Genomic DNA, 22,493 nt, shown 5'->3' with positions numbered 1-22,493 from the left:
ACGCCCTATTCCCCTCCCCGTGGCTGCCTGTCAGAGCGCTTCTGGAGATATTACAGGGGACCCAGTCCGCAGCGACAGGCACAAAGTCACGGGGTAATGAACTTCGGGAACCCTTTGCCGCTGAGTGCTCGGCTCTCCCCGGAAACCGGGAGCTGGCCTCCTGTTCCCTCGGAAGACTTCCCAGCAATCTAGTTTTTCCCACTCCGCGCTCGGATTTGGGCAGCGCGGAGCCCATCTGCCTGAGACTGCGGTTGTGTTTCCCTTCTTTCCGTAAAAGAGCAGCGGTCTGTAGAGATCTGCCCACACTCTGCCTGCCTAATGTAGAGGGAGGAACTGAAGACTGAGAGACAGGAATGGGGAAAGAGAGGGATTTTGCCCTTTTTGCTTCGTAGAAAGACCATTTTCGTGTCTCCATCTCTGTTCTTCAATACCCTTCTCTTGCCTGTCCTCCCTTCTCCCTCGATCTGCTTGTCCGTCTCTCCATTTGTCTGTACATGCCTGTGTCCATACCAAGCAACATTCCCAGCAGCTGCGGTTTTGCAAGAGGCGGGAAGAAACTTAAGGATGCTTAATTTTCCACTGTGGAACGAATTCTGAGCGCCCGGGGAGCAGCGCAGCGCGCAACCGACACCCACCTGTCCGGCCCCGGAGCCTCCCAGGCTGGAGGGCGGCTGGAGAGCGGCGGCGCCCGGCGGCGAAGCGGGCGTTGCCGGCCGGGACTCGGGCAGCGCCCACCAACCGCTCCGCCCCGGGACCGCCAGCATGAGCAAGCCGGCCGGATCAACAAGTGGGTACCTATCGGGCCGCCGCGGGGCTCAGGCGCGCAGGCTGGGACGGACGGGCGGGCGGGGTGGCCAGGGAGGTCCTGCTCCGATCTCCGAGACTCCGAGCCTGGGAGAGGGACTCCAGCGGTGTGTGCGCTTTGGCCCAGCTCCTTGTAGACCATGAGTCAGTGCCTTTCGTGGTGAGGGAAGAACAATTTCGTTACCTCTGGATTGCTTGATTTCCCCCTTTCTCTGGTATGGTGGGAAGGTTGCGACCCAGGCCGCCCAGCAGTCCCTCGAGTTGCCTCCACTTAGCCGCCAGGTGCGGGGAAGAGGGGGAGGAGGCGGCGGGGGCGGGAACTAGGCCGCAGCCCCAGGCTGCAGCACAATAACACGCTCGCTCAAAACTCCGAGCTCCAAAGCGCAAAAGCAACTTTGCGCAAAGCGGATTTTGAATGGAATGCTTTGCACCCCTTTTCTAGCTATTTCAAATAATCCTGCAAATTGGGAAGCAGAAACAATTTAAAAGTCACATTTTCCTTAATCCTAAATCCGCGTAGGTCATAACTGGGGAATTTAAAGTATGGCGAACCGCTCTAGCAAAGAGAGGACCAAATCCCTAATCCCAAGGAGTTTTCGAGCGGGAGCTCGGCAGAGGCAGGAGAGTGCGGCCTGTTCCCCTCCGCGCGCTCCTCTCCTTCCTTAACCCTGCTTAGCTGGAGGCTCTCCCTTGGAACGCCAAGTCGTGGCTGATCTCTAACCGCCCCTAGACGCCGGAGTGCAGGGCTGAGTGTCCGTGCGAGGGCTTTTGCGTGCACCTTGCCTGCGGACCTTGAGAATGTGCAGGCCAGAGCCGGCGCTGGGCCGGCACGGCCGCAATGCCAGGGTCTCCATGCGGCGTTTCAGTTCCCGCCTTCCGGTGGCCCGGGGCTGCGGTTTCCAGGGTCCAAGGCTGGGGGTGTTCGCTGCTGAAGTCCCCACATCCCGGAGTGCTCCCGCCGCCCTTGTCGTTTTCGCTTATAGCATTTTTGGCGCTTGTGCTTTCCTCAAACACCCCCTCCCCTCACTCCCGCTCATTGTCCCGAGTCTTTGAAAGTTAGGAGAGTCCGAGATACTTCTGAGGACTGATAATGAAGTCCCACTTGAGTGGGATGCAATTCCTCCCCGCCCTCCCAAGAAGTGGGTTGTGTTTTTACTTTGTCCGTTTGTTTTGGTTTTGGGCGCTGCCATTTTAAAAATTAAAGTGAACGTGAACAAGAAGAAAAAAGGAGAAATGTTTGGAACTAAGGCGGAGGGGGGAGAGGAGGAATCTTAGCTGCCGCCCGAAACAGAGCCGACCCTGGCGGAGGACTGGAGTTTCCAGTTAGCCTCGGGCCTACCTGGCCCTCGCTGTTCGAATCTCTGGGAAAGGAGGCGAGCTCGCACATTTTTTGTGGCCCATGTTCTGGCGTGTGTGTGTCCTTCCCGGGAGGTGCAGAAGGAAAGCTTTCCTGGTGCATTACGAGCCTCTACCGCTAAAACTGAAGCCGGCAGGCCTCGGCAGGCCTCGGTCCTTGCTTGCCCTGTGACAGGTCCTCGCCTCCTACCCTGGAAGTAAGGAGCCTCAGACCCCTCGCCCACTTGGGGTGCGCAGTCGCCGGGGTTGAGGAGCCTTGAAAAGTGAGGCCTCGGAGGTGAGGGAAGGGGCGGGCGCGAACTGGGTTCGCTGGGGACCGCGCCCGCATGCTGTAGATGGACTAGGACGCAGGCGGACCGTTCGGACTTTTAGGAAAAAAGACAGAATGACACTGGGGAAACTTTGGAGCTTTCCAGCTTCCCAAGAGCCTGAGATGGGCCTCCTAAGCCTCGAGCCCGACGCAGGTCCGGACGCCTCCGCAGGGGTTTCTCAGGCCCGCAGAACAGCAGACCCCGCCCGCGGCGCGGCGCCGCGCCATCCAGGCCTTCTCCAGACCGGTGGCGGCAGCGGGGCCCAGGCCTGCGGCCCTCGGGCCCCGAGCAGCGATGGGGTCGGCGCGCAGCGGGCGAGGTCAGGGCCGAGCCCGGCCGCGAGGTCTGCAACTCCCGCCTTGCTCGGATTCGCACAGCTGGAGAGCAGAGCGATGTCACCCGGGAGACCCGCCTGGGTGGTAACAAGACCCCGGCCAGTCACCCCTGCAGCCCAGACTAACTTCTTTCAACAGCCTTTGATGGTAATTACAGTAATCGAAGCTGCCATATATCTTTAGGCAATTATGACACACAAAAAGCCCCGAGGGGACCCCCTGGCGAGGGAAGTTAAGAACGGTTTTCCAGCCTCAGGAAACTCCCGCCTGCCTCACGTCGGAGCTCGCTCGACTTGCTAAATGAGGGGAGCTTTGCAACGGGGTCAACCAGCTTGTCTCGTGACCCAAGTCACCTTAACGTGGCTGGGTGGCGGAGTCTGAGGCGCACACCCGCTCTGCCCCGGAATTTTCTCGTCCTCCCCTGTGTGCCCCGCCCCAGGTGGGTACGCCTGTCTCTAATCTGCCCCGGGAGCCTCGGCCTGGAGGTCCGGGCAGGGGTAGAGCCGACCTGCCGCCCTGGCGGCCCCGGGGGGCCGATGGTCTAGGAGCCCCGCCCCTGGAGCCCAAGTAGCGTCGCCCGCCCCTAACTGGTCCTCCCTCCACCCCGTCGGGGTTCTCCAGAGATGCATGTCCCTGGCCTCCCGTCTGGATGGGGGGGCGGGAAAGAGAACCCCCACCACTGCTCCTCCCGCTAGCTCATCTTGGCATCATCAAAACTGCCACCGGGAAGAGGAGGACAGCTGGGACGACAGGATGGCTGGACCCCAAACACCGACCCCAGCTCAGCCAGAGCGTTATGCAGAGGAGAATGGTTGCAAAATATGGAAACCAAGTTTACTGCTTTTCAGAGTGAGGGCGGCTGCTGCGCGGCCGTTGAGTTCCCTTGGGCGCAGTGACAGGTCCGAGGGGGTGAGGGACAAAACCCGATGTGGCCTCCCCTGGCTCTCTACAACCTCCTCCTTCCCCCAGCACAACCTCTCCTCCCACCCTGCGGGAGAGGGGTCGCCGAGGCGGTGGTCGCCGCGCCGCGCGCCTCCCCCGCCGGCCTTTGTCGCCATCCGAATTCCCATGCTACTTTTTTTGACGGGTCACTGGTGGCTCTATAGGCAGGTGCTACGGCGGGGTTGTAATTGCCCGGGCCGAGCCCGGTGGTTACCAAACCCCCCTCCCCAACCCTGCCGCCCGCGTTCTCCCCGCCCCCACCCCCTGCAGCTCCTCGACGGCCGCGGTCGGGGGTGCGCGCCCGCCGGATGCCTCGGAATCCACCGGCGAGTTTCCACCCTGAGGCCTCGGGCCCTTCCTGCGCGGCGCCCTCGCCTCCCCTACTCCCCTGGCCCAGTCGTCCTCCCCCTTGCCTCCCATCACCCCAGCCTAATCGTGGTCCCTAAACTGAGCGCTCCGGGAACCAGGTGCCAGCTTCACAGAGGCCAAGCCGGAGGCCGCCGGGGCCCAGACTGGAGGCCTTCGGGCCGGTAGCAAAGGGAACATTAAATGTAAAGAAGTTAATTATTAACTAGTATTGTTAAATACCATCATCATCATTATCAAAGTATTAATTAAGTTAACTCTTTATTTAATACTCCCTTTTTTTGCACGAAGAAGGATTTCAAAGTTCTTATGAGCCACTTCAGGCTTGTTGGACCCTTGAACCTTATAGAAAAATAGTTCCCTCCCTCGTAACTTTTCGAATTTTACCCTCTCCCTAACATTCCTATAGGGTCCGCGGCCATCCCAGGCTAGAGGGGATTCCAAGGCGATTTCTCTTAAGTCAGGCGACTGTCGAGGCCACTGGGGGTGGGGGCAGTTTAGGGAAACCAGTCAGATCCTTGAAAAACTCAGCCTCAGACAGCAGTGGAAAAACAGAAAGCAAGGGACCCCCGCAGGATCTAGTATGAGAAGGTAGGGCTTTAAGGGGGAAGACGTTGGGGAGTCGGGGTGGAGGGGTGCCGTCCCACCCTAACCTGCCAGGGAATCGACATACTTACAACACTCTCCTCCTACTTGCCTACCTCGGTACTGGTTACTTTGGGGAGGAAAAAAATTTTTCCTAAAAGAAATTATTTCTCAAAAGCGATCCATCAAGCATTATTTTAAATAGGTAAAGTGAAAGTTGGGCAATTACCACTACCCTTATTATCATTAATAATCCTAGTATTAGCATTACAATAATAATCCTAATAATAACAACCGCCCGGCAGCTCAGAGAAAACTCGATTGCCTTCCAGCTGCCATCCCTGGTTCCAGCCGTGTTTGTTTTTCTTCTTTTCCCTTTTACATTTCAAGTTTGTCTCCTCGCGCGCTCACTAACAACTTTCTCTGTTAAATGCAAGAGCAGGAGAGGGAGGCGGCCAAACTTTCCGCGGAGCAGAAAGGCAGCGGCGGCCGTGCTGCCGCCCCGGCCTGCTGTAATCTTTTATTCCAAAATGGGTTTCGGCGATTAGAGGAGACCCAAATACATGTAGCGGTGCATGAATAATGCTCATTGTAGGAAACTGACACTTGCTCAAGGAAAAAAAGTTTGGCTATAAAATCACTTCATTATTTGCTTTTACCGCAGCTTCGGTGCTAATCCCTTCAGAGGTCAGATTGCTTAGCATCTCTCTCTCCCTCTCCCCTTTCCTCCTTCTTCTCCGCCCTCCTCTCTCTCTCACCCCATCCCCCCTTCCCTGTCTTTCCTGCGATTTCAGGCCGTATTTTAGATATCCCCTGTAAAGTGTGTGGCGACCGCAGCTCGGGGAAACACTATGGGGTCTACGCCTGCGACGGCTGCTCGGGGTTTTTCAAACGAAGTATCCGAAGGAATAGGACGTATGTCTGCAAATCTGGAAACCAGGTACCTTAGCAGGGCTATGCTGCCCGGCTCCCCTCTGCCGCCTCCCCTTCCTTTGTTTGTGCCAAGGCCTCCTCTGAGTTTCCAAGCTGCTGAGGAGAGACCAGGCCCTGACCTCTCCTTTCCTCTCCCCTCCTTCCTGCCTCAACTCTCAGTGGCCCTTTTGCTTGAGAGAGGCGGAAAGAGGCAAGGGAAGAGAGCTGAGTTTGAAGGAGGAAAGCTGAAGTCCCAGAGTCTCCTTACACCCCCTATCAATCCCCCCCCCTTTTTTTTAATCCTCTGACAGATTTTGACACTGGGTAAGGCCCACACCCAGTGACTATAAAGCCAGCCCAGGGGATCTAAGGAACTTTAGGATCTAAACCACAAGTGCAGGCAGGTAAAAGGGCTATTTTATGTCATTGCCACCCCAGTCCCATTCCTAGCAGCACCTAAGCTCAGTGCTCTGACCTGGGTCTGTCCGTGCAGAAGTGAAAGGCACAGGGCATTTCAGTCAGCGAAGTGAGTGTTGGCCAGTTGGAACAGAGAGGATGTGCTGTATGAGGGGCTGTGCCTTCAACTTCAGAGAAGCAGGGCTGCTTGGTAGTGGGCAGTGAGGCTTCAGCACCCATGTGACTTTAGTTGGGCCTTGTCAGAAAAGGGCAGAGTGAGCAAGAAGAGAAGGTGCCCAAGGAAGGAAACTGGGAGCCTCTCCATGGCCCCCATATCTTCACTTTCTCTGCTTCGAAGAGGTGCCTGGTTGATTCTGTTTTGATCTTGAGCAGGCACAACTGTCTCAAAGAGACAGAGGAGTAGGGGCATGGGTTGAGTGTGAGCCAAAGCTTCCAGAAAGAGTGAGCAGACCCCTCCCCCTGACTCAGTTTCCAGTTCAGTAGTAGGTTTATTTCAACCTAGGAGATCAGCCTTTTGGTCCCACACTTGGCCTTCTCCTTAGCCAGGCACACAGACCCTAAATACAGAGTGACCATCTCCACTTCCAAGAAGATCCTGGAGAGCGCAGTAATCAGAAAACATCCTTTGGTAACCAAAATGTTAAAACGTTTTCGCTAATTAATATATATGATACACATATATACAAACACATATATTGTCTGGTGCTAGTGAATTGTTTATCTTTTTCTGAACCTATGTCTGCTCATACCAATTTCTGATAGATTTCGATTATCAACAAAAACAAGAACAAGAAGATGCTGCATTTGGATAAGTTATTTTGAACTCTCCAGCCCTGTTACCTGTTTAATTGGGTCCATAGCTCTGTATCAGTTTCTCGCTTCACCATATGGACACATCACATTATATACACACAGGACTGTATCCCAGTAGCTCCACAAGAATATGGGATTACTGTGGGTCATCAGACTTGAGCAGGCCTCTACTTAAGTTATCTTTTACTTTTATGCAATGCACAGAATTGGGGAATCAAAACCTCAGATGTTATGCTTGATATTTTCAAAGGGGTTGGCTATCAATTCAAACATATTGATGTCAGTCCAAGTGCTTGTAAAGGAGTGCTGATAGACTCATCAGGCATGGTGGTCCTCTTCTTACACAGAGAATAAATGGACTTAGCTGAGGTGCGCATCTGTCTCTCAGGCTCCAGATATTTATATACATTTGATCTGATTTGAAGACACTCTTAAGAACTAATGAAGACTTCTATTATGCATTAGTATGTTTATCAGAACACTAGGAGGATAACATTTGAGGATAGGCATATGATTGCATTTAATAATAAGTTATTTAAACCTCTTTACATTGAGCTATTACACTGGCCAGCAAAGATGACCTGAAGAATTCAATTAGGAAAAAAATTTATTTCCTTTCTCTCTTTTATTCTAAGCTTAGGTAAACAGCATTCTAATTTATTATTAACAGTAATGAGGATGTTTAGAAATTATTATGAACTTCTGCTCTACCTTTATTTTAAATAAATCAACGTATTTTAAATCAGAGGGTGTGATCTCATAAAACTGTGTGCTTGAGTGTATAATTTTTTCCTAAGGGATATTTCAGAAGATATGCTTACTCCAAATTCAGAGTATATGAATTTTGAGATTATGAAACAAAATAAAAATACATTTATTTTATTCTCTTTCTTCCCACTGTAAATGTAAAAGTAGCAAGTAGTATAAACAGAGCACCAAACTTCTTATGTATTTACTGTGTATAAAATACACATGTAGACATGACTCTTTATGAATCTATGTATATGTTCTCTCAGTAATAACACCTAACATCGAGTGAATGCCATTAGAAATTTTCTCTGTTTTCCTCTTTTAATGGCCAATATTTTTCCAGAAAATTGCATTGGATAAAACATTTATTTTCTCATGCATCTCAGATAAGTATTTCTAAGGCACAATTACCTCTTTTTTTTTTTCTGTTATCTTGCTAATATTCTCAGTCTATGTTATCATTTTGTCAGACAGTCCATCACATTATCTTCCTGGTCATATTTACATGGTGGGCATTTCTAGAATTTGTCCAGGCCTTGGGCTCTTCCCTTCCCACTCTCACATCTGTAACCCTTGCCCTCCTAACCACTCTGGCTTCTGCCTCACCTTCCAGGAATGGCTGTGTTTCTATGAATCTGGGCTAAAGCTAGTCTTTAAGACAACTCTCAACATGCTGGTCAGAAGCATGGCTTTGAGTACAAAGGCAAGAGAGAAAACAGGAGAGTGGAGAATAATGGGAAATATTTATCTGACGGATAAATGGGCTCACCCAGAAAGTGACAGAAAGAGGTAGAATCAAGACCTGAAAGTGGAAAGAATAGTTGGTGGGAGGGGGACGTGGCAGGGGTCCTGGCAGGCAAGCCTGCTCCTTGCAGAGCTCTAAGGCCTCCTCCTCCAGGGCAGGTCGCTGTCTTCGGTCCTGAAAAGTCTCGCCCCGCTCCAACCCCTCTGCGCCTGGCGGAAGTTCCCCTCGGGAGCTCCTCCCCACGCAGCGTAGTCTGGGCAAACCAGGAGCTCTGACCCTTCACCTGATTTGAGAAGGACTTTCCTTCTTGTCCGCTTGCATAGGGTCAGGGGCTGGTCCTTTTGAAGTAGCCCCGGGAATCCCAGCCCTTTCTCTTCCTGGCCTTGCTGGTGCCCAAGGCCCTCGCGTTTCGCGGACCCAGGCTTGCAGCTCCGGGGTCTGTTGCGGGGTCCGTACCCGCCTCCCCGCCTTTGCCCCGACCCGGCGCCGGCTTCGCGTCCCCAGCCTAAAGGTCCTGGGGGCCGCTGACCGCCTGCGCTCTGTTCCAGGGAGGCTGCCCGGTGGACAAGACACACAGAAACCAGTGCAGGGCGTGTCGGCTGAAGAAGTGTTTGGAAGTCAACATGAACAAAGATGGTAATCTATTCTTAGTACATCTTTTTATCCTTATGTTGGTTGAGTAGTAAGTAAATTATGTGTACAGAAAATAATGGCACTCCTATGCATATAAATCATCTCCTGAGCATTTCTTTCCAGGTGCTGGGAATTGGCCTCCGGCTTTAGTCATCTCCCTGCATGAGCCCCACCCCCACCCCACTGAACCCATGCCCACGTGGGACACTTGCGCCTCACAACCATCCCCACGAAGCCAGCGTTCCTGGGGCCCCCACTCTGGTGGGGACACACGTGTGACATTCTTAGCCTCCCATCCTGATTCCTCTTCTCACCTCTCCTTGCAGCCCTTTTGTGGCCATACTTAAGCCTGTTAGCCTCCCGCAGGGTCTTGCTGTCTGGATAGTCTCCTGGAGAGGATATCTTGGGGACTCGGAGACGGGTTGAAGGAGGAAGGGCAGAGACACGAACACGCGGAATGTCCACCCCTTGTTTGTAGACTCACCAAGATGACAAAATCAGGACGGCCATTGTGGCGATCTGAGCTTTTTCAGGGCCTTCTCTTAGTTCTAAAGAAAGGGGCTGGAGGGGCAGAGTGACGCCAGTGGGTGCCTCGGACACCCAGCTCCCAGAAGGCTCTTAAAGGCGCGCAGCAAGAACTAGGTCGTCAGGATGCTTCTTGGGCTTAGAGTGCAATCCAAGCTCGTGCCCGGAGGTGGCCTGGCGAGGGCGCCCCAGGCCGGGACGTGGCAGGGGTCTTGGCTGGGAGGGAGGGATGGGGCCTCAGGACTGGGTGCCGAGTGGGCTTTGCCCGGACGGAGGCCTGGGCGGGGTGGCATCTCCACGAGGTACGGCGCCCATTGGGGAGAGTTCCTTCCTCCGCGGCTCAGGAAGCAGGAGGGAGCGTCCAACCTGTTGAACTTGTGTATTGACAAGTTGTCAAGCTCGTCGAGCGGAAGATTGCCCTGAATTAATTTGTTTGTTTAAACTGTTGGTGGTAATTGTCACATCTCCCCTGCCTTCTTCCAGCACACTATGAGAGGGCTTTCCCTCGTCCCATTCCCCAGCGGACCCGGGCTCGGGTCCTTTTCTCCTGGGGTCCTCGGAGGCCAAACGGCATTTCCAAGTGGGGCGGGGGATGGAGGTGGGGGGGGGGAGTGGTCGTCGAGCGGATTGGGAAAAGTGTGTGCAGAGACGCTGTGCCTAGCTGTGCGCAATGCTCCCTCTACCCTCGATTGCGGTCGAGACCTAGCTACTCCTGCCCAGAGGGTCTCTGGTTTCCCTGCTACCTTCCCTGGGTGCGGAGGAGCCCTCAACCGACAGAGAACACACCTAGTCTTGCCTGAGGCTCGGGTATTAGTGTGACACTTTGGGCCGGGCTGCTCTTCTCGGCTTCAGCTTCCTTATGCAAACAGTGTAAGGGTTAAACGGTCTCAGAGCGCCCTCCACCCTCACATTCCTTCTCCCTCCTTCTCTTCACCTCCCGGGTGCCCTTGCCTGTCCAGACGCAGCTTTTGGCCCGAGAGCGCGGCAGCGTCTAAGTGTCACCGAGTCTCTGATCTCGGGCGTGCGCCGGTCTGTCTGTCTCTGTAGCCGTGCAGCATGAGCGGGGGCCTCGGACGTCCACCATCCGCAAGCAGGTGGCCCTATACTTCCGTGGACACAAGGAAGAGAACGGGGCGGCCGCGCACTTCCCCTCCGCAGCACTACCCGCGCCGGCATTCTTCACCGCGGTTACGCAGCTGGAGCCCCACGGCCTGGAGCTGGCCGCCGTGTCCGCCACCCCTGAGCGGCAGACCCTCGTGAGCCTGGCTCAGCCCACGCCCAAGGTCAGTGACCTTGCTGGGCCCGAGACCTTTCCGAGTGGAGGGCGGAGAGGGGCGCGCCCATTCTTTCTCAGCTGGCATGGCTCAGCCAAAAGATGGAGAGAGAGAGACCTCACGGGGTGCTCGGGGCTTCGCCGAGCTCTGCGGGGAGCTCTAGACCTCCCTCTCTCCCCTGTTGAGCTAGGGGTGCTCAAATTTTAGTGTGCAGTAAAGTCACTCTCTGAGCTGACTACAAACGTGGCCGCCTAGGCCCATCCCCCTTTCAGCAAATTTGAGGTGGGGCCCAGGAACCTGTGTCTTTAGAAAACACCTAGTGTAAAGCCCTGGCTGAACTAAGAGGGCAGCCTAGGTGTTCCTGGAGGACAGAAGAGCAGAGTTTGTTTTTAGAAGAAAGAAGTTGCCTACAGCTGGCAGAAGAGCTCCTGAATTGCAACTGCAGGGATCTAATCTCTTGGGCAAAGCCATGGGTCCCTAATGCAAGAGAGAAATGTGGAGCTCACCTTGTTAGGACAGTTTGAAGAACCTGGCTTCATTTCCCACTCCCCGTACTCTCTTCTGAGCCGCATGAATTTACACAAGAATTGAGCCTCTACTAACAGGGACACAGTCAGAACCACCTCAAAAGGCTGCCACCTAGGGACTACCTTCCAGGCTTCCAGTTGGTACCTACCCAAAGCCCCCAATCCAGGCCGAGAAGGGCTCCAGATCTCTCTCCCCCTGAGGAGGGCCAGCTGCAGCCCCACACTGCAGGGAAGCCAAACACCTGGGCACATGCACACACACAATATTTGATATTGCTTTCTTATCCTTGATGTGTATAATAAGCTTGGGAAAGTAGTGTTATGAATATGTCGTCAGTTATGAATGGGAATGCTCTATGAATGATTAAGATGTCTAATTGAAATATTTCCATAATATACTAATCCTTTCTAAAAATACTCATATGCATATTTGTGTTTGGGATGCCTATTAATTTATACTTTCTCCACATCTATTTTTATTTACTCAAATGCAAGAAGCTCTTGTCTAAATTGGGAGACAGGCTTGGCACTTGGCTCAGCCTGGGGAAAATTTGCTGCAGGGGATAGAAAAGCCAGATGCCCCTCTTGAAGGAACAGGCCGCCAAAGAGTGGAAATGAGCCTCTCCCATCAATTATTATTCCCCAAACTCTATAGATATTCCTATCTCCTTCACTGGTCTAATTAGAAAGTTTAAAATTTGGCTCTTCTTGCAAAGCTGCAGTTTCCTTACTCCCTGGTGTTTCTCTGTCTTCCCCACCCAGTACCCCCATGAAGTGAATGGGACCCCAATGTATCTCTATGAAGTGGCCACAGAGTCAGTGTGTGAATCAGCTGCCAGGCTTCTGTTTATGAGCATCAAGTGGGCTAAGAGTGTGCCAGCTTTCTCCACGCTATCTTTGCAAGACCAGGTATGACCAAGAGGGCGCTGAGCTCTTGGGGGAAGGGGATTGGGAAAGAAGCAACAGTAGTCAGTCTTAATGAAACTAGAAGTTACCTGGATAAATCACCAAGGCCAGGCAGGCATCCGTTCTTAACAGCAGTAGGAAATGATTTTTCTTAGCTTCTTGCTGTGGGTTCAAAATAGCTAGCTATGGAATCCTTACTAAGAAATGTAATTATGTTATTTCAGGAAAGTTGGATATGATCTAAAAAAACGCAAATATACAAGACCAATATCTTTTTTTTAGTTTAATTGAAACATCAAATTTAATCACAAATTTTAAAAATCTTAATGATTTTTAAAATTGTTAATAAAACAATATTTTCTTAAGAACACTGGAACTGAGAGACATAGAACGTGATGAGAGTATTCCCTTGTAAGATTTTGGGAACTAGTCTCATTATTTTATATTTGCAGCTTTATATTTTCCATTGTGATGCTCATAGTTTTGGCCACTGATTGATCAGCATGAAGGATTAAAGAGTGCATTGCACACCTCCCTTGATTCTTCAAGTGCTTTTAGAGTTTTTGTAAACAAATAGGTCTGGTGCATAATCCTGTGGTTGTAAATGACATTAAGAGGGAGAAAACAAAGTATGTGCCTTTAAAATTGCATCTTACCGAAACTCAGAAGTTTTGTTGTTAGGAATATCAGAAATGGCCTCTGCCAGAATTTTTCTGCCCTTAAGGGAAAGAAATAAAATGAAGTGTTCACAAAAATTGGCTGTCACCAGCACATTCATGGAAATTAATGACAAATTTCCCAAAAGGCTAATAAGTAGCTCCAAAAGCAAAGGATTTGTTTCTTTAATTCATTTGATACCTAATTAAAGCATAATAGTGCCCCTTAATATGAAGTACATTTCCTACAGAGAGCCCTGGCAATGTGCTCAAAACATTTAATCTTCTAGCATGGGATGTTCTTTTTTTCATGGCCTGGACTTTCAGACATGTTCAGAATTAGACATTGTTTACCTTGCATTTTTAAAGTATTATTTTCTGTATTTAATGCAATAAAACTGAAAATAAAGCACTTTGAAAATTAAACCTTTTGGTCTAATTGTGATTTTGGTTACAAGCCTTCACAATTCAGCCCTTAGCTCTCAAAAGAAAACCCTCTCACATCCAGAACTGACTGTTTTTTGAGAGATTTTTCAAAAACAAATTTTTCAAGATGGTTAGTTTCTATCTTTGACCAGCTTTACTGGTTGACTCTGACCATTTGCTCTGTGTATGTGTGTGTGTGTGTGTGTGTGTGTTTGTGTGTGTGTGTGTGTGTGTGTGTGTGTAAGTTGGCTATTTTTTCTCAAAACAAGTATTTGTAGACTATTTAATCCAAACAAAATTTACTTACTGTCTGCCACTTAGCCCTTCGGTGGAAACCCTTCAACAACAAGCAAACTGCAGTGAAGTGGAATCCAGTATATTAATTTCGAAAAGGAGCCAGATTTTCATTTTAAATATTCAGTAGCACATTTTAATAGAATGAAAATGACAAGCACCTTGATGCTGTCCACTTATGAGTCTCAGAAAAATCAGGCAGTGAGATGAGGTAAACTCAGCAAAACCCGATTAACATAATTACACCCTGATTTCCCTGCATGCCTCTTGGGAATTAGTGATCCGCTCTCCCAGCCCAGCCCGCTCAACCCTCCAGGAAGATGGGGGCCCACATCTGCATGCTTAGTCTGGAATCCTCAACCCCTGATAATATCAACATTTTCTATGAGGGGAATCTGCCTGCTGTGCTGCTGGTGACATTTCATAGAGCCTGGGTCTCCTGAGAAGTTTCTAGGTGGTCAGGAACAAATGGATGCAAGAACAAGAAGGGTAAACCCTTTTCCAAGGGAAGCAAAATTTGGGGAACTGGAATGGCTGACTCTCAAATGCATGTGCTTAAGTATAGACACCTTTTAATAAAGGAAAACATGAGAAAATAAGGGAAAGCTAGAATATTCAGAGGAAAAACTATCAGGACAGGCATTTAAAACACTTCTTAAAATGATGGAAATTTACATATTGAAATTGTTTATAAATTTATAAATTACACACTATATTATATTATACATCTATTGTATGACAGCTGATGCTTTTGGAAGATGCTTGGAGAGAACTGTTTGTTCTAGGAATAGCACAATGGGCCATTCCGGTTGATGCTAACACTCTACTGGCTGTATCTGGTAAGAATTGCACAATTTAATGACTTTGTTGTAGAAATTACCATAAAAATACATTACTGAAAAAAGAACAACATGTAAAGAATAACAAATTCCTGCTGAACAATAGAGTATACCTGTCATTTATAAATCTATATTTAAATGCAAATAATGTTGTTTTGTTGTATTCATGACTGCTTGCATTGTTATTTAAATGCAAATTACTGTGTTTGTTATCATCCAAGAGAAGATTTTATATTAACTTTCATACAATATAGCCAGTTTACATGGAATCAGATATCTTAGAGTGACAATTGAATAGATATTGATATGCAGGATTTTGTCAAAAATCAATATTAAATCATGAAAATGCCTTCATGTTAGAGCATTTATTGCATATTTTTATTCTAGGCATGAATGGTGACAACACAGATTCCCAGAAGCTGAACAAGATCATATCTGAAATACAGGCTTTACAAGAGGTGGTGGCTCGGTTTAGACAACTCCGGTTAGATGCTACTGAATTTGCCTGTCTAAAATGCATCGTCACTTTCAAAGCTGGTAAGCAGACACAAACTGCTGTCTCTTCTCCTTCCCCAGTTTTGCCATCACTAATTCAGCCACCTCCAAGTCCAAAAAAGAGGTGATGGTTTTCAAGAGAGCTGATACTCTTAGTCTGACTCCATTTTCGATAGCCATGGAACCTGCATGTTCTTCTGCTGGCCATCCACTTCCAGAGAGTGCTTTCCCCATCTGCATTTCCTGTGCTGCCTATCACAATTTCCTGGTCTTCATTTCTAGTTCCTACACACAGTGGTTCTGAACTGAGAAGTTTCCGGAATGCTGCCGCCATCGCAGCTCTTCAAGATGAGGCTCAGCTAACTCTCAACAGCTACATCCATACCAGGTGACCCTTGTTTGCCTTGAACATGTACTTAAGAAAATTGCTTCCATTGTGAATGTGTGAGCAGACAGCAAAAAGCCAGTTCAAACATTGTGACTAATTATCCTGTTGCCAAGCCAGTTAATTTAATTAGAATCTATGTCCTCACGTATTTCGAAGGGTAGGTGAGAGGAGCAAATCAAATTAGATTACAAAACTGAAAGCACTGCCAGACACCTTACACCTTTCCTGGATGAACAAGTTGATCCATCAATATAGCTAAACACATTGAGGTGAATGGGCCCAGATACGAGAAAGGTGAAAAATGAAGGCTAAAGTGTTATGTTAGTTGATATATTAGAGAGTGGTCACACGATCCTTTAAAAAAGGCAAGTGCCTTTCTTTGGATGCCAATCCCAAATAGAAGGACCAGAGAACTTTCTAAAGAGGTCATCTTTAACCCCATCATGACTGCTGTCTGGCTTTGGTGATTGGTATCTGTTGAGCTATTTTGAGTCATAGCACCCATCATGTTACTTCTGGCCAAGCAAAGCCCACTGACAGAGGCTGTTCTTGGCTATTTGTAGAAACTCTCCGTCACTGGGGTTCCAGCAGTGCTCCTCCTGGCCCACCAAATGGGCAAATCCACCACGAGGTCTACAGACTTTCTGATTCCGTTTTCAGACGAAAAAAGCAAGGCTTTTAAAGAGCAGTGAAACCTTGCTAGCTTCCTAAGTTACGGCTGCAGTAGATCTGAGGTTAGAATAGAGTTGCTCTTCTTACTTATTCTCTAGATTGATCTTGAAGAGAAGCCCATGGAAACCAGTCTCTATCATCTCAACATCACCCATAGACACTATGCTGGGAGTAACTAAATCAAATGGGTAGAGGCAGTTAATGCTTCCATTACTGAAGGGGTCAAAGAAACCCCAAGTCACCTGTATTCATTTGGGATGATACCACTTCTGCAGGGATCTCCTTATTTCTTTTATAAATCCTCTTTTGAATACTAATGAGTAAAACTGTTCCCTGTCCCAGAGTCGTTGAATGTAGATTTCGGAATTCCTATTCCTGAAAGCTTTAGGCTTCACAGTAGATCTTCAATAGCCAACAGCAACCGATATCTATTGAGTGCTTACTGTGTGCCTTACAACCCAGCATATTATGATTTTCCCTAAAAGTAGGGCGAGTATACAAACAAGTAAATTTGTAAAATGTGAGTTTAACAACAACAACAAATTTTTCCCTGTCCATGGAATATCACTGAAACTGTGATGAGTGATAGAGCCTGTGTATGTTTTTCTGAATTAAAGTTCCGTGGTTTTAAATTTAAAATCCACATTAACTTTCAGAATGTATATAGTAAGCGCTTAAGTTTGTTCAGAATTATAAAATGGAACAGTACATAATTTGGGCACTTTTTCCCTACTAAAAACTAAATTGTATATCATAACTGACCTCTGACATTTAGAGTCTTTAAGGTATAAAGAACATCACACCAGGAGAATATGATACTAGGTATTGATTCAGTCAAGCCTTTGCTGAGTACTCGCTTTGTGCAGGGTGGCTGGTGAGCACTGTGGAAGACGAGAAAGGACAAGATACTACCCATGATCATTACAGGAAGTAGGCAGAAGTGTTACTCCAACTCAGACCAGGGAAGAGAAAAAGCAAAGTAGGGAGTGAAGAGAGATGAATTCTAGTTGGAGGGAGTGAGAAAAAAATCTGCAAAGTCTGATGGATGGAGAAGACATGTGAGCTAGTTCTTGGATTCCAGCAGGAGAGAAGGGGACCAATAGGAGGCAGAAGAGGGGCTGGTAGAGGTGCCATGGAAGGTGCCAGAGAGGGAGTAAGGAGAGTCTGAGAGAGCCTGACGTTTCAGGAGCTGCTTCTAGGACGACCTGAGAGAGTTAAACCACAAATTAACAGAAGTCTATTTTAGAGAAATGACAAGTATACTACTTCTCTGTCACCCTCAAAACAAGGAAATTATTCATGGAAGGAACACATCTGCTTTGACATGAGCCTTTCATTTCATGATATCAGCTACAGCTAGAATTTAATATTAATATCTAGAGTCATACATGTGACAAAACTGACTATACCTTACTGCTTAGCTCCTTCAAATCAGCGAACATTCTCCTCTAGCACTTTCCTGTCTAGAAAAACAAAATCTGAAATGGAGAAGTTAACGTGGCAAACTGAGCTAATTGTGCATTAATTGTTAAAGCTGCAAACTGAGCTAATTGTTACAGCCCGGTAAGTGATTTCTCTAATTATCTAGGACATAAGGAGAGGGCTAGAAATTGGCATTTCAAACAAACTATGTATAACTACGTGTAACAACTATATATAGCTATATATAATAATAAATAATTTAGTTATATATAATAAACTATATAACTGACAATCAAATACCCAAATCTGTGACAGACACAGAACACTTACACCTGGAAAGAAAACTTCCAGTTATGTATGCTGATGGATGAAGTCAAGGGCATAGATACTCTACAAAATAATTTTGAGCAGTCAGAGGGCCCCTCTCTTTCTTTCCTTCTCTCTCTGTCTCTGTCTCACACACACACATACACATGGTTATTGTTTCTGGGTAGTAGAGTACTCCACATATAATAAACACTTAATTTGTGTTGACTGACTAACCAGCCCCTTCCTAACTAGAGAATAAAATAAGTGGGTGAGTAGGTGAGTGGATAATCTACTCACAGAAAATCAAGAGTTAATTGTCTATGGAGTCACCAAAATACGTCCTTTCTGAAAGTAATTATTTCCCACAGTGTTTTCTCACTGTGGGAAACTTCAGCATGTTGGGTGGATGCTGCAGACACGGTGGGGGCTTATTTAGGCAGCCACTGCTTCCCACCCACTGCAGGGGCCTTCTCTCCTCTGCCTGCCTGAGAAGGGAAACAGAGCTGTCGAAGAGAGTAAGTGGCCAAGGTGGAAGGGAGACGTGGGTCTTGGGATTACTTTCCAGGAAACGTAGGAGATGTTTTTGGCAAGTAGAGTAAGCGGTGGGATTTATGTATTTTTTTAAATGTAGAGGACCTCCACCGTGTCCATACCACATTATTAAAGGTGGTCTGGTGGTCCCTGTCCATTGGTGGTCATGAAGCTGGGCAGTGAAAGAGCCAAATGAGGTCCTCAGAGGCCCAGAATGAATTATCAGCCTCATATCAGGTTGAAGAGAGGGACTCTCTTGTGCCCAAAGCTAAGAGACAAGCATGAAAGTTGTTCCCCTGGACTCTGTTTGCATGGTGGGGTTATTGGACAGTTAAACTCAATGTTCAGCCACCTAACTCCTGTGTAGGAATTGATATCTGTCAGTTTCTAGCACCTGTGGCCGTGGATTGAACCTGGCTGAGTCACAGATAAGTGTCTCCAGAGGTCAGTCTTTTGGGTGGTTTGTGTCAGTGGAGGGAGACCTCCTGGTGGACTGTATTGACACCTGATTCCAAGCTATTGACTGAAGACGCATCAGGGCTGCAGCGAGGAGGTGGCTTATAGGCATCTAAAGGCAGCAGAAAATTGAACTTGCACATCTGAGCACAGATGCATGTTGGACATCAAGAGAGGAAATTGTTCAGCAATTTCTCACATCTTTAATTATATGCCAATTTCATTGACATGAAAGTTGGGTGGCACTGCCAGCCAACAGAACTTAGTCTTTAATTTGCAGTGTAATAAGGAGGGAATTATTCCTGAGAGTGACTAAGTATAGTGCCTGAATAATAATTTAGAGAATTGCTTAGAAAAGGAATCCATTTTATTTGAGGGAAATAGCCTCATGAAGGAGTCTTGAGAATCAGAAAATGTGAATGTTGTCACTAGTTTTGTCATCAGTACCATTGGTTGGTTTCTACACTGGCAACGTTAAGTTTATTATTTGGTCTAAACTTAGTACCATGTTTCTTAAAATTATTTTTTCTCCAAAAAAACTGCAACCCCTGTGCTAATGAGGAGACAGTCACCGTGTGCTTTTGGCAGCGTCATTATGTTCTCCATGCCTCGATTATTCCACCTGCAAAACAGGGACAGTAGTGCCTGGCTAGGACTCTGTAGTATGTTATTAAAGAGGCTGAATCAGGAAATTAAGCTGAAGATGGTGTGTGTTCAAGGATGAGATATTAAGCCTGTTAGTGATGGATCTTACCTTGCTTTCATGGCTTCTCCTATTCCAGATATCCCACTCAACCCTGTCGCTTTGGAAAACTCCTGTTACTTTTGCCAGCTTTACGTTCTATTAGTCCATCAACCATAGAGGAAGTGTTTTTCAAAAAAACGATCGGCAATGTGCCAATTACAAGACTGCTTTCAGATATGTACAAATCCAGTGATATCTAAGCTCTCCAAGTCCCTACTTTTCAGGATGGGACAGTATCTGATGAACTTCTACCCATGGAGAACAAGCCTCAACTAACAAACCCTTCAGGAAGCATAAACCTGGGAATGTGTAGCCTTCAGGAAAAAATGTCAATTGACACAAAACAATTCCAGTAGCTCTGACCTGCTGCCTCACCCAGGGTGGGGTGGCCTGGAAGGAAAGGGGGTGTAAGAGGACCGCCTGAGCAGAGAGGACTCACTGCTACCATGCCCTGGGAGGGGACCGAATTCGGGGTTGCCACAGGCCAGGCCATTCTGCCTCTTACCTGGAAGATCAGGCTGATCTATCAACAGCTGAAACATAAGTAGAACATTTTTTTTCCCTTTTAGCGTATAAAGTTGGGTAACCAAATATAGTTCTGTGTATAACATCATACAGCAGCCTTCAGAACTATCTTATGTTGAAGAACTTATTTTAAAAATAATGGTTAGGTTTTAAATCAAAAGTTTTATCAAAAGTTTCCCTTCTATTGTACTACTTCATAAAGTGGCCTTCAGAACTGAGTTAATAAGTGAAAGGTAGCTTATGCTGTGAGATTTGCTTTTTTCTCTCCTTCCTTTCTCTTTCTTTCTTCCTCTTCCTCCTCCTCCCCTTCCCCTTCCCCCTTCTCCTTCTCCCCCTCCTCCTCCTTCTCCTTCTTCTTCTTAATACCATAGGCCAGGCAACCTTGTCAAAGGAATTGGTGGACGAAAATGAGATTCTCACCAGGACTTCAGGTTGGATAACATCTAAAAATAGAAGAGCTTTACTAAAAGAACACAAGTCGAGGGAGGATGAATAAAAACAGCAAAACCAAATAAAGTGGAGATGAATGATGGAGTGAGGCAGACTGCTGTCCCATTAACATAGTGCTGAAACCAAAGGCAATGGGGGTCCAAACTCGTGTTTCCACGAGTCACACCAGACGGTAAATGAACAGAGACATGAGACCAGAAGGAACTTCAAGGAGATGGATGCTAAAGGGCTTCTTGATCCAATGCTAACAGCCTGAGACTCTTCAATGCCTTTCAGAAAACCGGTTTCTAGTAAAGCTTTGAATGCCTGCACGTGCACACACACACTTCGTCCTACACTGTAAGCTGCTCCTTTGGTATGAATCTCTACTTATGGAAATGTAGAAACAAACATTTTAAAATAGCTGCTGTACTTTTCACATTTTGATTTATTAGGTACTAGCACTGAGGAAAAATATTCAGCACTTGGACTATTATAGGATGAGTAAAACTTTCCTTGTATAAAGTGAATTAACTGATTTGTGAAGTTAAAAGGTTGTACTCATTGTATTTACAAAGAATAAAAAATATATTGAATTTAAATGAACTCTGCCTGATTTCTTAGCCTCCCTCCCTGGCTGGTTCTTATCCACCAGTTATAAGGCGGCCGTGGCAGCTGGTGTAAAAACTGAAGCTCAGAGCACTGCAGCCTGAAGAACTGAACCACAAAGGCAATTTCCTTTTTACAGTGAATCCCATTTGTAAAACGATGAATAAAGAAATAAAACATAAGATTCCGTTCTCTGCAGCTCTCAAATGTAATTGCATCTGTTAGAAAAATTGCTGTGTGAGGAAGAAAGAGGCCGATTAACAGAGTCTTCATTCACTCACTCCTCTGTTTCTAACTCTCTTGCCAACATTTCAGTCCTGACCAGGAACTTAAAATTATTTAATGATCAAAAAGATAAAGTGTGAAGAACCATATTGGTGAGTAAGATGTGGAAAGAGCGGTAGAAAGTGCGTTGAGATGTTCCCAGCAAATCTCAGGGCACTGGTCCCACAGCCAGAAGCCGGTGGTGGAAATCAGAGTTGCCCAAGGCCATGGGCACTATGCGTTCCTCCTGGGCAGCAGCTCCAGCAAGAGTCTGGAGCAGAGGCACTAGCATCTCTTGGCTAAACTGACTTGGCAGATAGCATGTGTGGAAGTTCAATCAGCCATCCACTCCTAGTCCACTAATTCCACTGAGAAAAAGAAGTTGGTCTTAAAGGAAAGCAAGTTACTCAAAGATGTGTACAAGAATGTTCTTTACAACACTGTTCATATTTAAAAACTAAAATGTCCACCAACAGAGAATAGATAAATTGTGGTAAATACAGACAGTGTTACCATAGTTCAAGTGAATGGACTAGAGCTGATGTATAACATAGGTAAATCTGGAATATGGTGTTGGGGGAAGTGAATCCCAGAGGATACATACAGATTGGTTTTAATATAAAATTTTGCAACCTACAGAACAATACTCCACCATGTTTATAGATATACAAATGTATAGCATGTGTTTAAAACAAACACGAGTATGGTAAACACTAACTGTATGATAGTGGCTACCTTTGGGAATGGATGGGATTGCTGAAGGGTACCAAGAAGACCCTCCCTCAAATGTTTCTGAAATGGTTGATTTCATAAGACAAAAGAGAATTGGAAACAAATATAAGTTCAATGACAAGATTTGGCAAAGATGAGCAATGGATTCAAGGCTGTTCATCCATGTATTAGTCAAGTTTTACTTCAATAATGCTGAATTACAACCCCCAAGACTTTGAACAACAAACTTGTATTTCTTGCTCATGGGACTGTTGGGCTGGGCACCTGGCTGCAGTTTGGGTTCAAGTGGGCTCCAGCGTTTCCTCCTTCTGGACTAGCATCTTCCCTAGAGCAACTTCTTTGCATGGCAGAGTGCAGAAGTGCAAGGGGCTGAGCCAAACCATGCGAACACATTTAAACCTGCTGCTCCCGACATGTGTGTTCACTTTCCACCAGCCAAAGCCAAACACATGGCCAAACCCAACCTCATGGGGGCAGGGAGTGTACGCTTCTCATGGAGG

At 47.3% G+C, this 22,493-nt stretch overlaps 1 protein-coding gene across 1 annotated transcript; it reads left to right on the top strand.

The window, feature by feature from the left end:
• The first annotated feature begins 762 nt into the window (after window positions 1-762).
• Window positions 763-19,697, top strand: NR2E1 (nuclear receptor subfamily 2 group E member 1). Its single transcript, XM_068551208.1, has 9 exons — window positions 763-787; window positions 5,494-5,639; window positions 8,885-8,972; window positions 10,542-10,777; window positions 12,058-12,204; window positions 14,320-14,416; window positions 14,804-14,953; window positions 15,194-15,299; window positions 19,472-19,697. The coding sequence occupies exons 1-9, from the start codon at window positions 763-765 to the stop codon at window positions 19,632-19,634; spliced, it is 1,158 nt and encodes a 385-aa protein (XP_068407309.1). The 3' UTR covers window positions 19,635-19,697.
• The last annotated feature ends 2,796 nt before the right edge of the window (window positions 19,698-22,493 follow it).

The sequence above is a fragment of the Eschrichtius robustus genome, chromosome 9, assembly GCF_028021215.1.
Source record: "Eschrichtius robustus isolate mEscRob2 chromosome 9, mEscRob2.pri, whole genome shotgun sequence".
Classification (NCBI taxonomy): Eukaryota; Metazoa; Chordata; class Mammalia; order Artiodactyla; family Eschrichtiidae; genus Eschrichtius; species Eschrichtius robustus.
Note: the sequence above shows the minus strand (reverse complement) of the source record. Positions and strands in the feature narration are given on the sequence as shown.

What these genes read in the sequence shown, in the direction of transcription:
- NR2E1 (XM_068551208.1), top strand. Translation starts at nt 763, where the DNA reads ATGAGCAAGCCGGCCGGATCAACAA. An exon ending in CACTCTACTGGCTGTATCTG is followed by an intron (nt 14,417 to 14,803) that starts GTAAGAATTGCA and finishes TTTTTATTCTAG; the next exon opens with GCATGAATGGTGACAACACA. An exon ending in AACAGCTACATCCATACCAG is followed by an intron (nt 15,300 to 19,471) that starts GTGACCCTTGTT and finishes CTCCTATTCCAG; the next exon opens with ATATCCCACTCAACCCTGTC.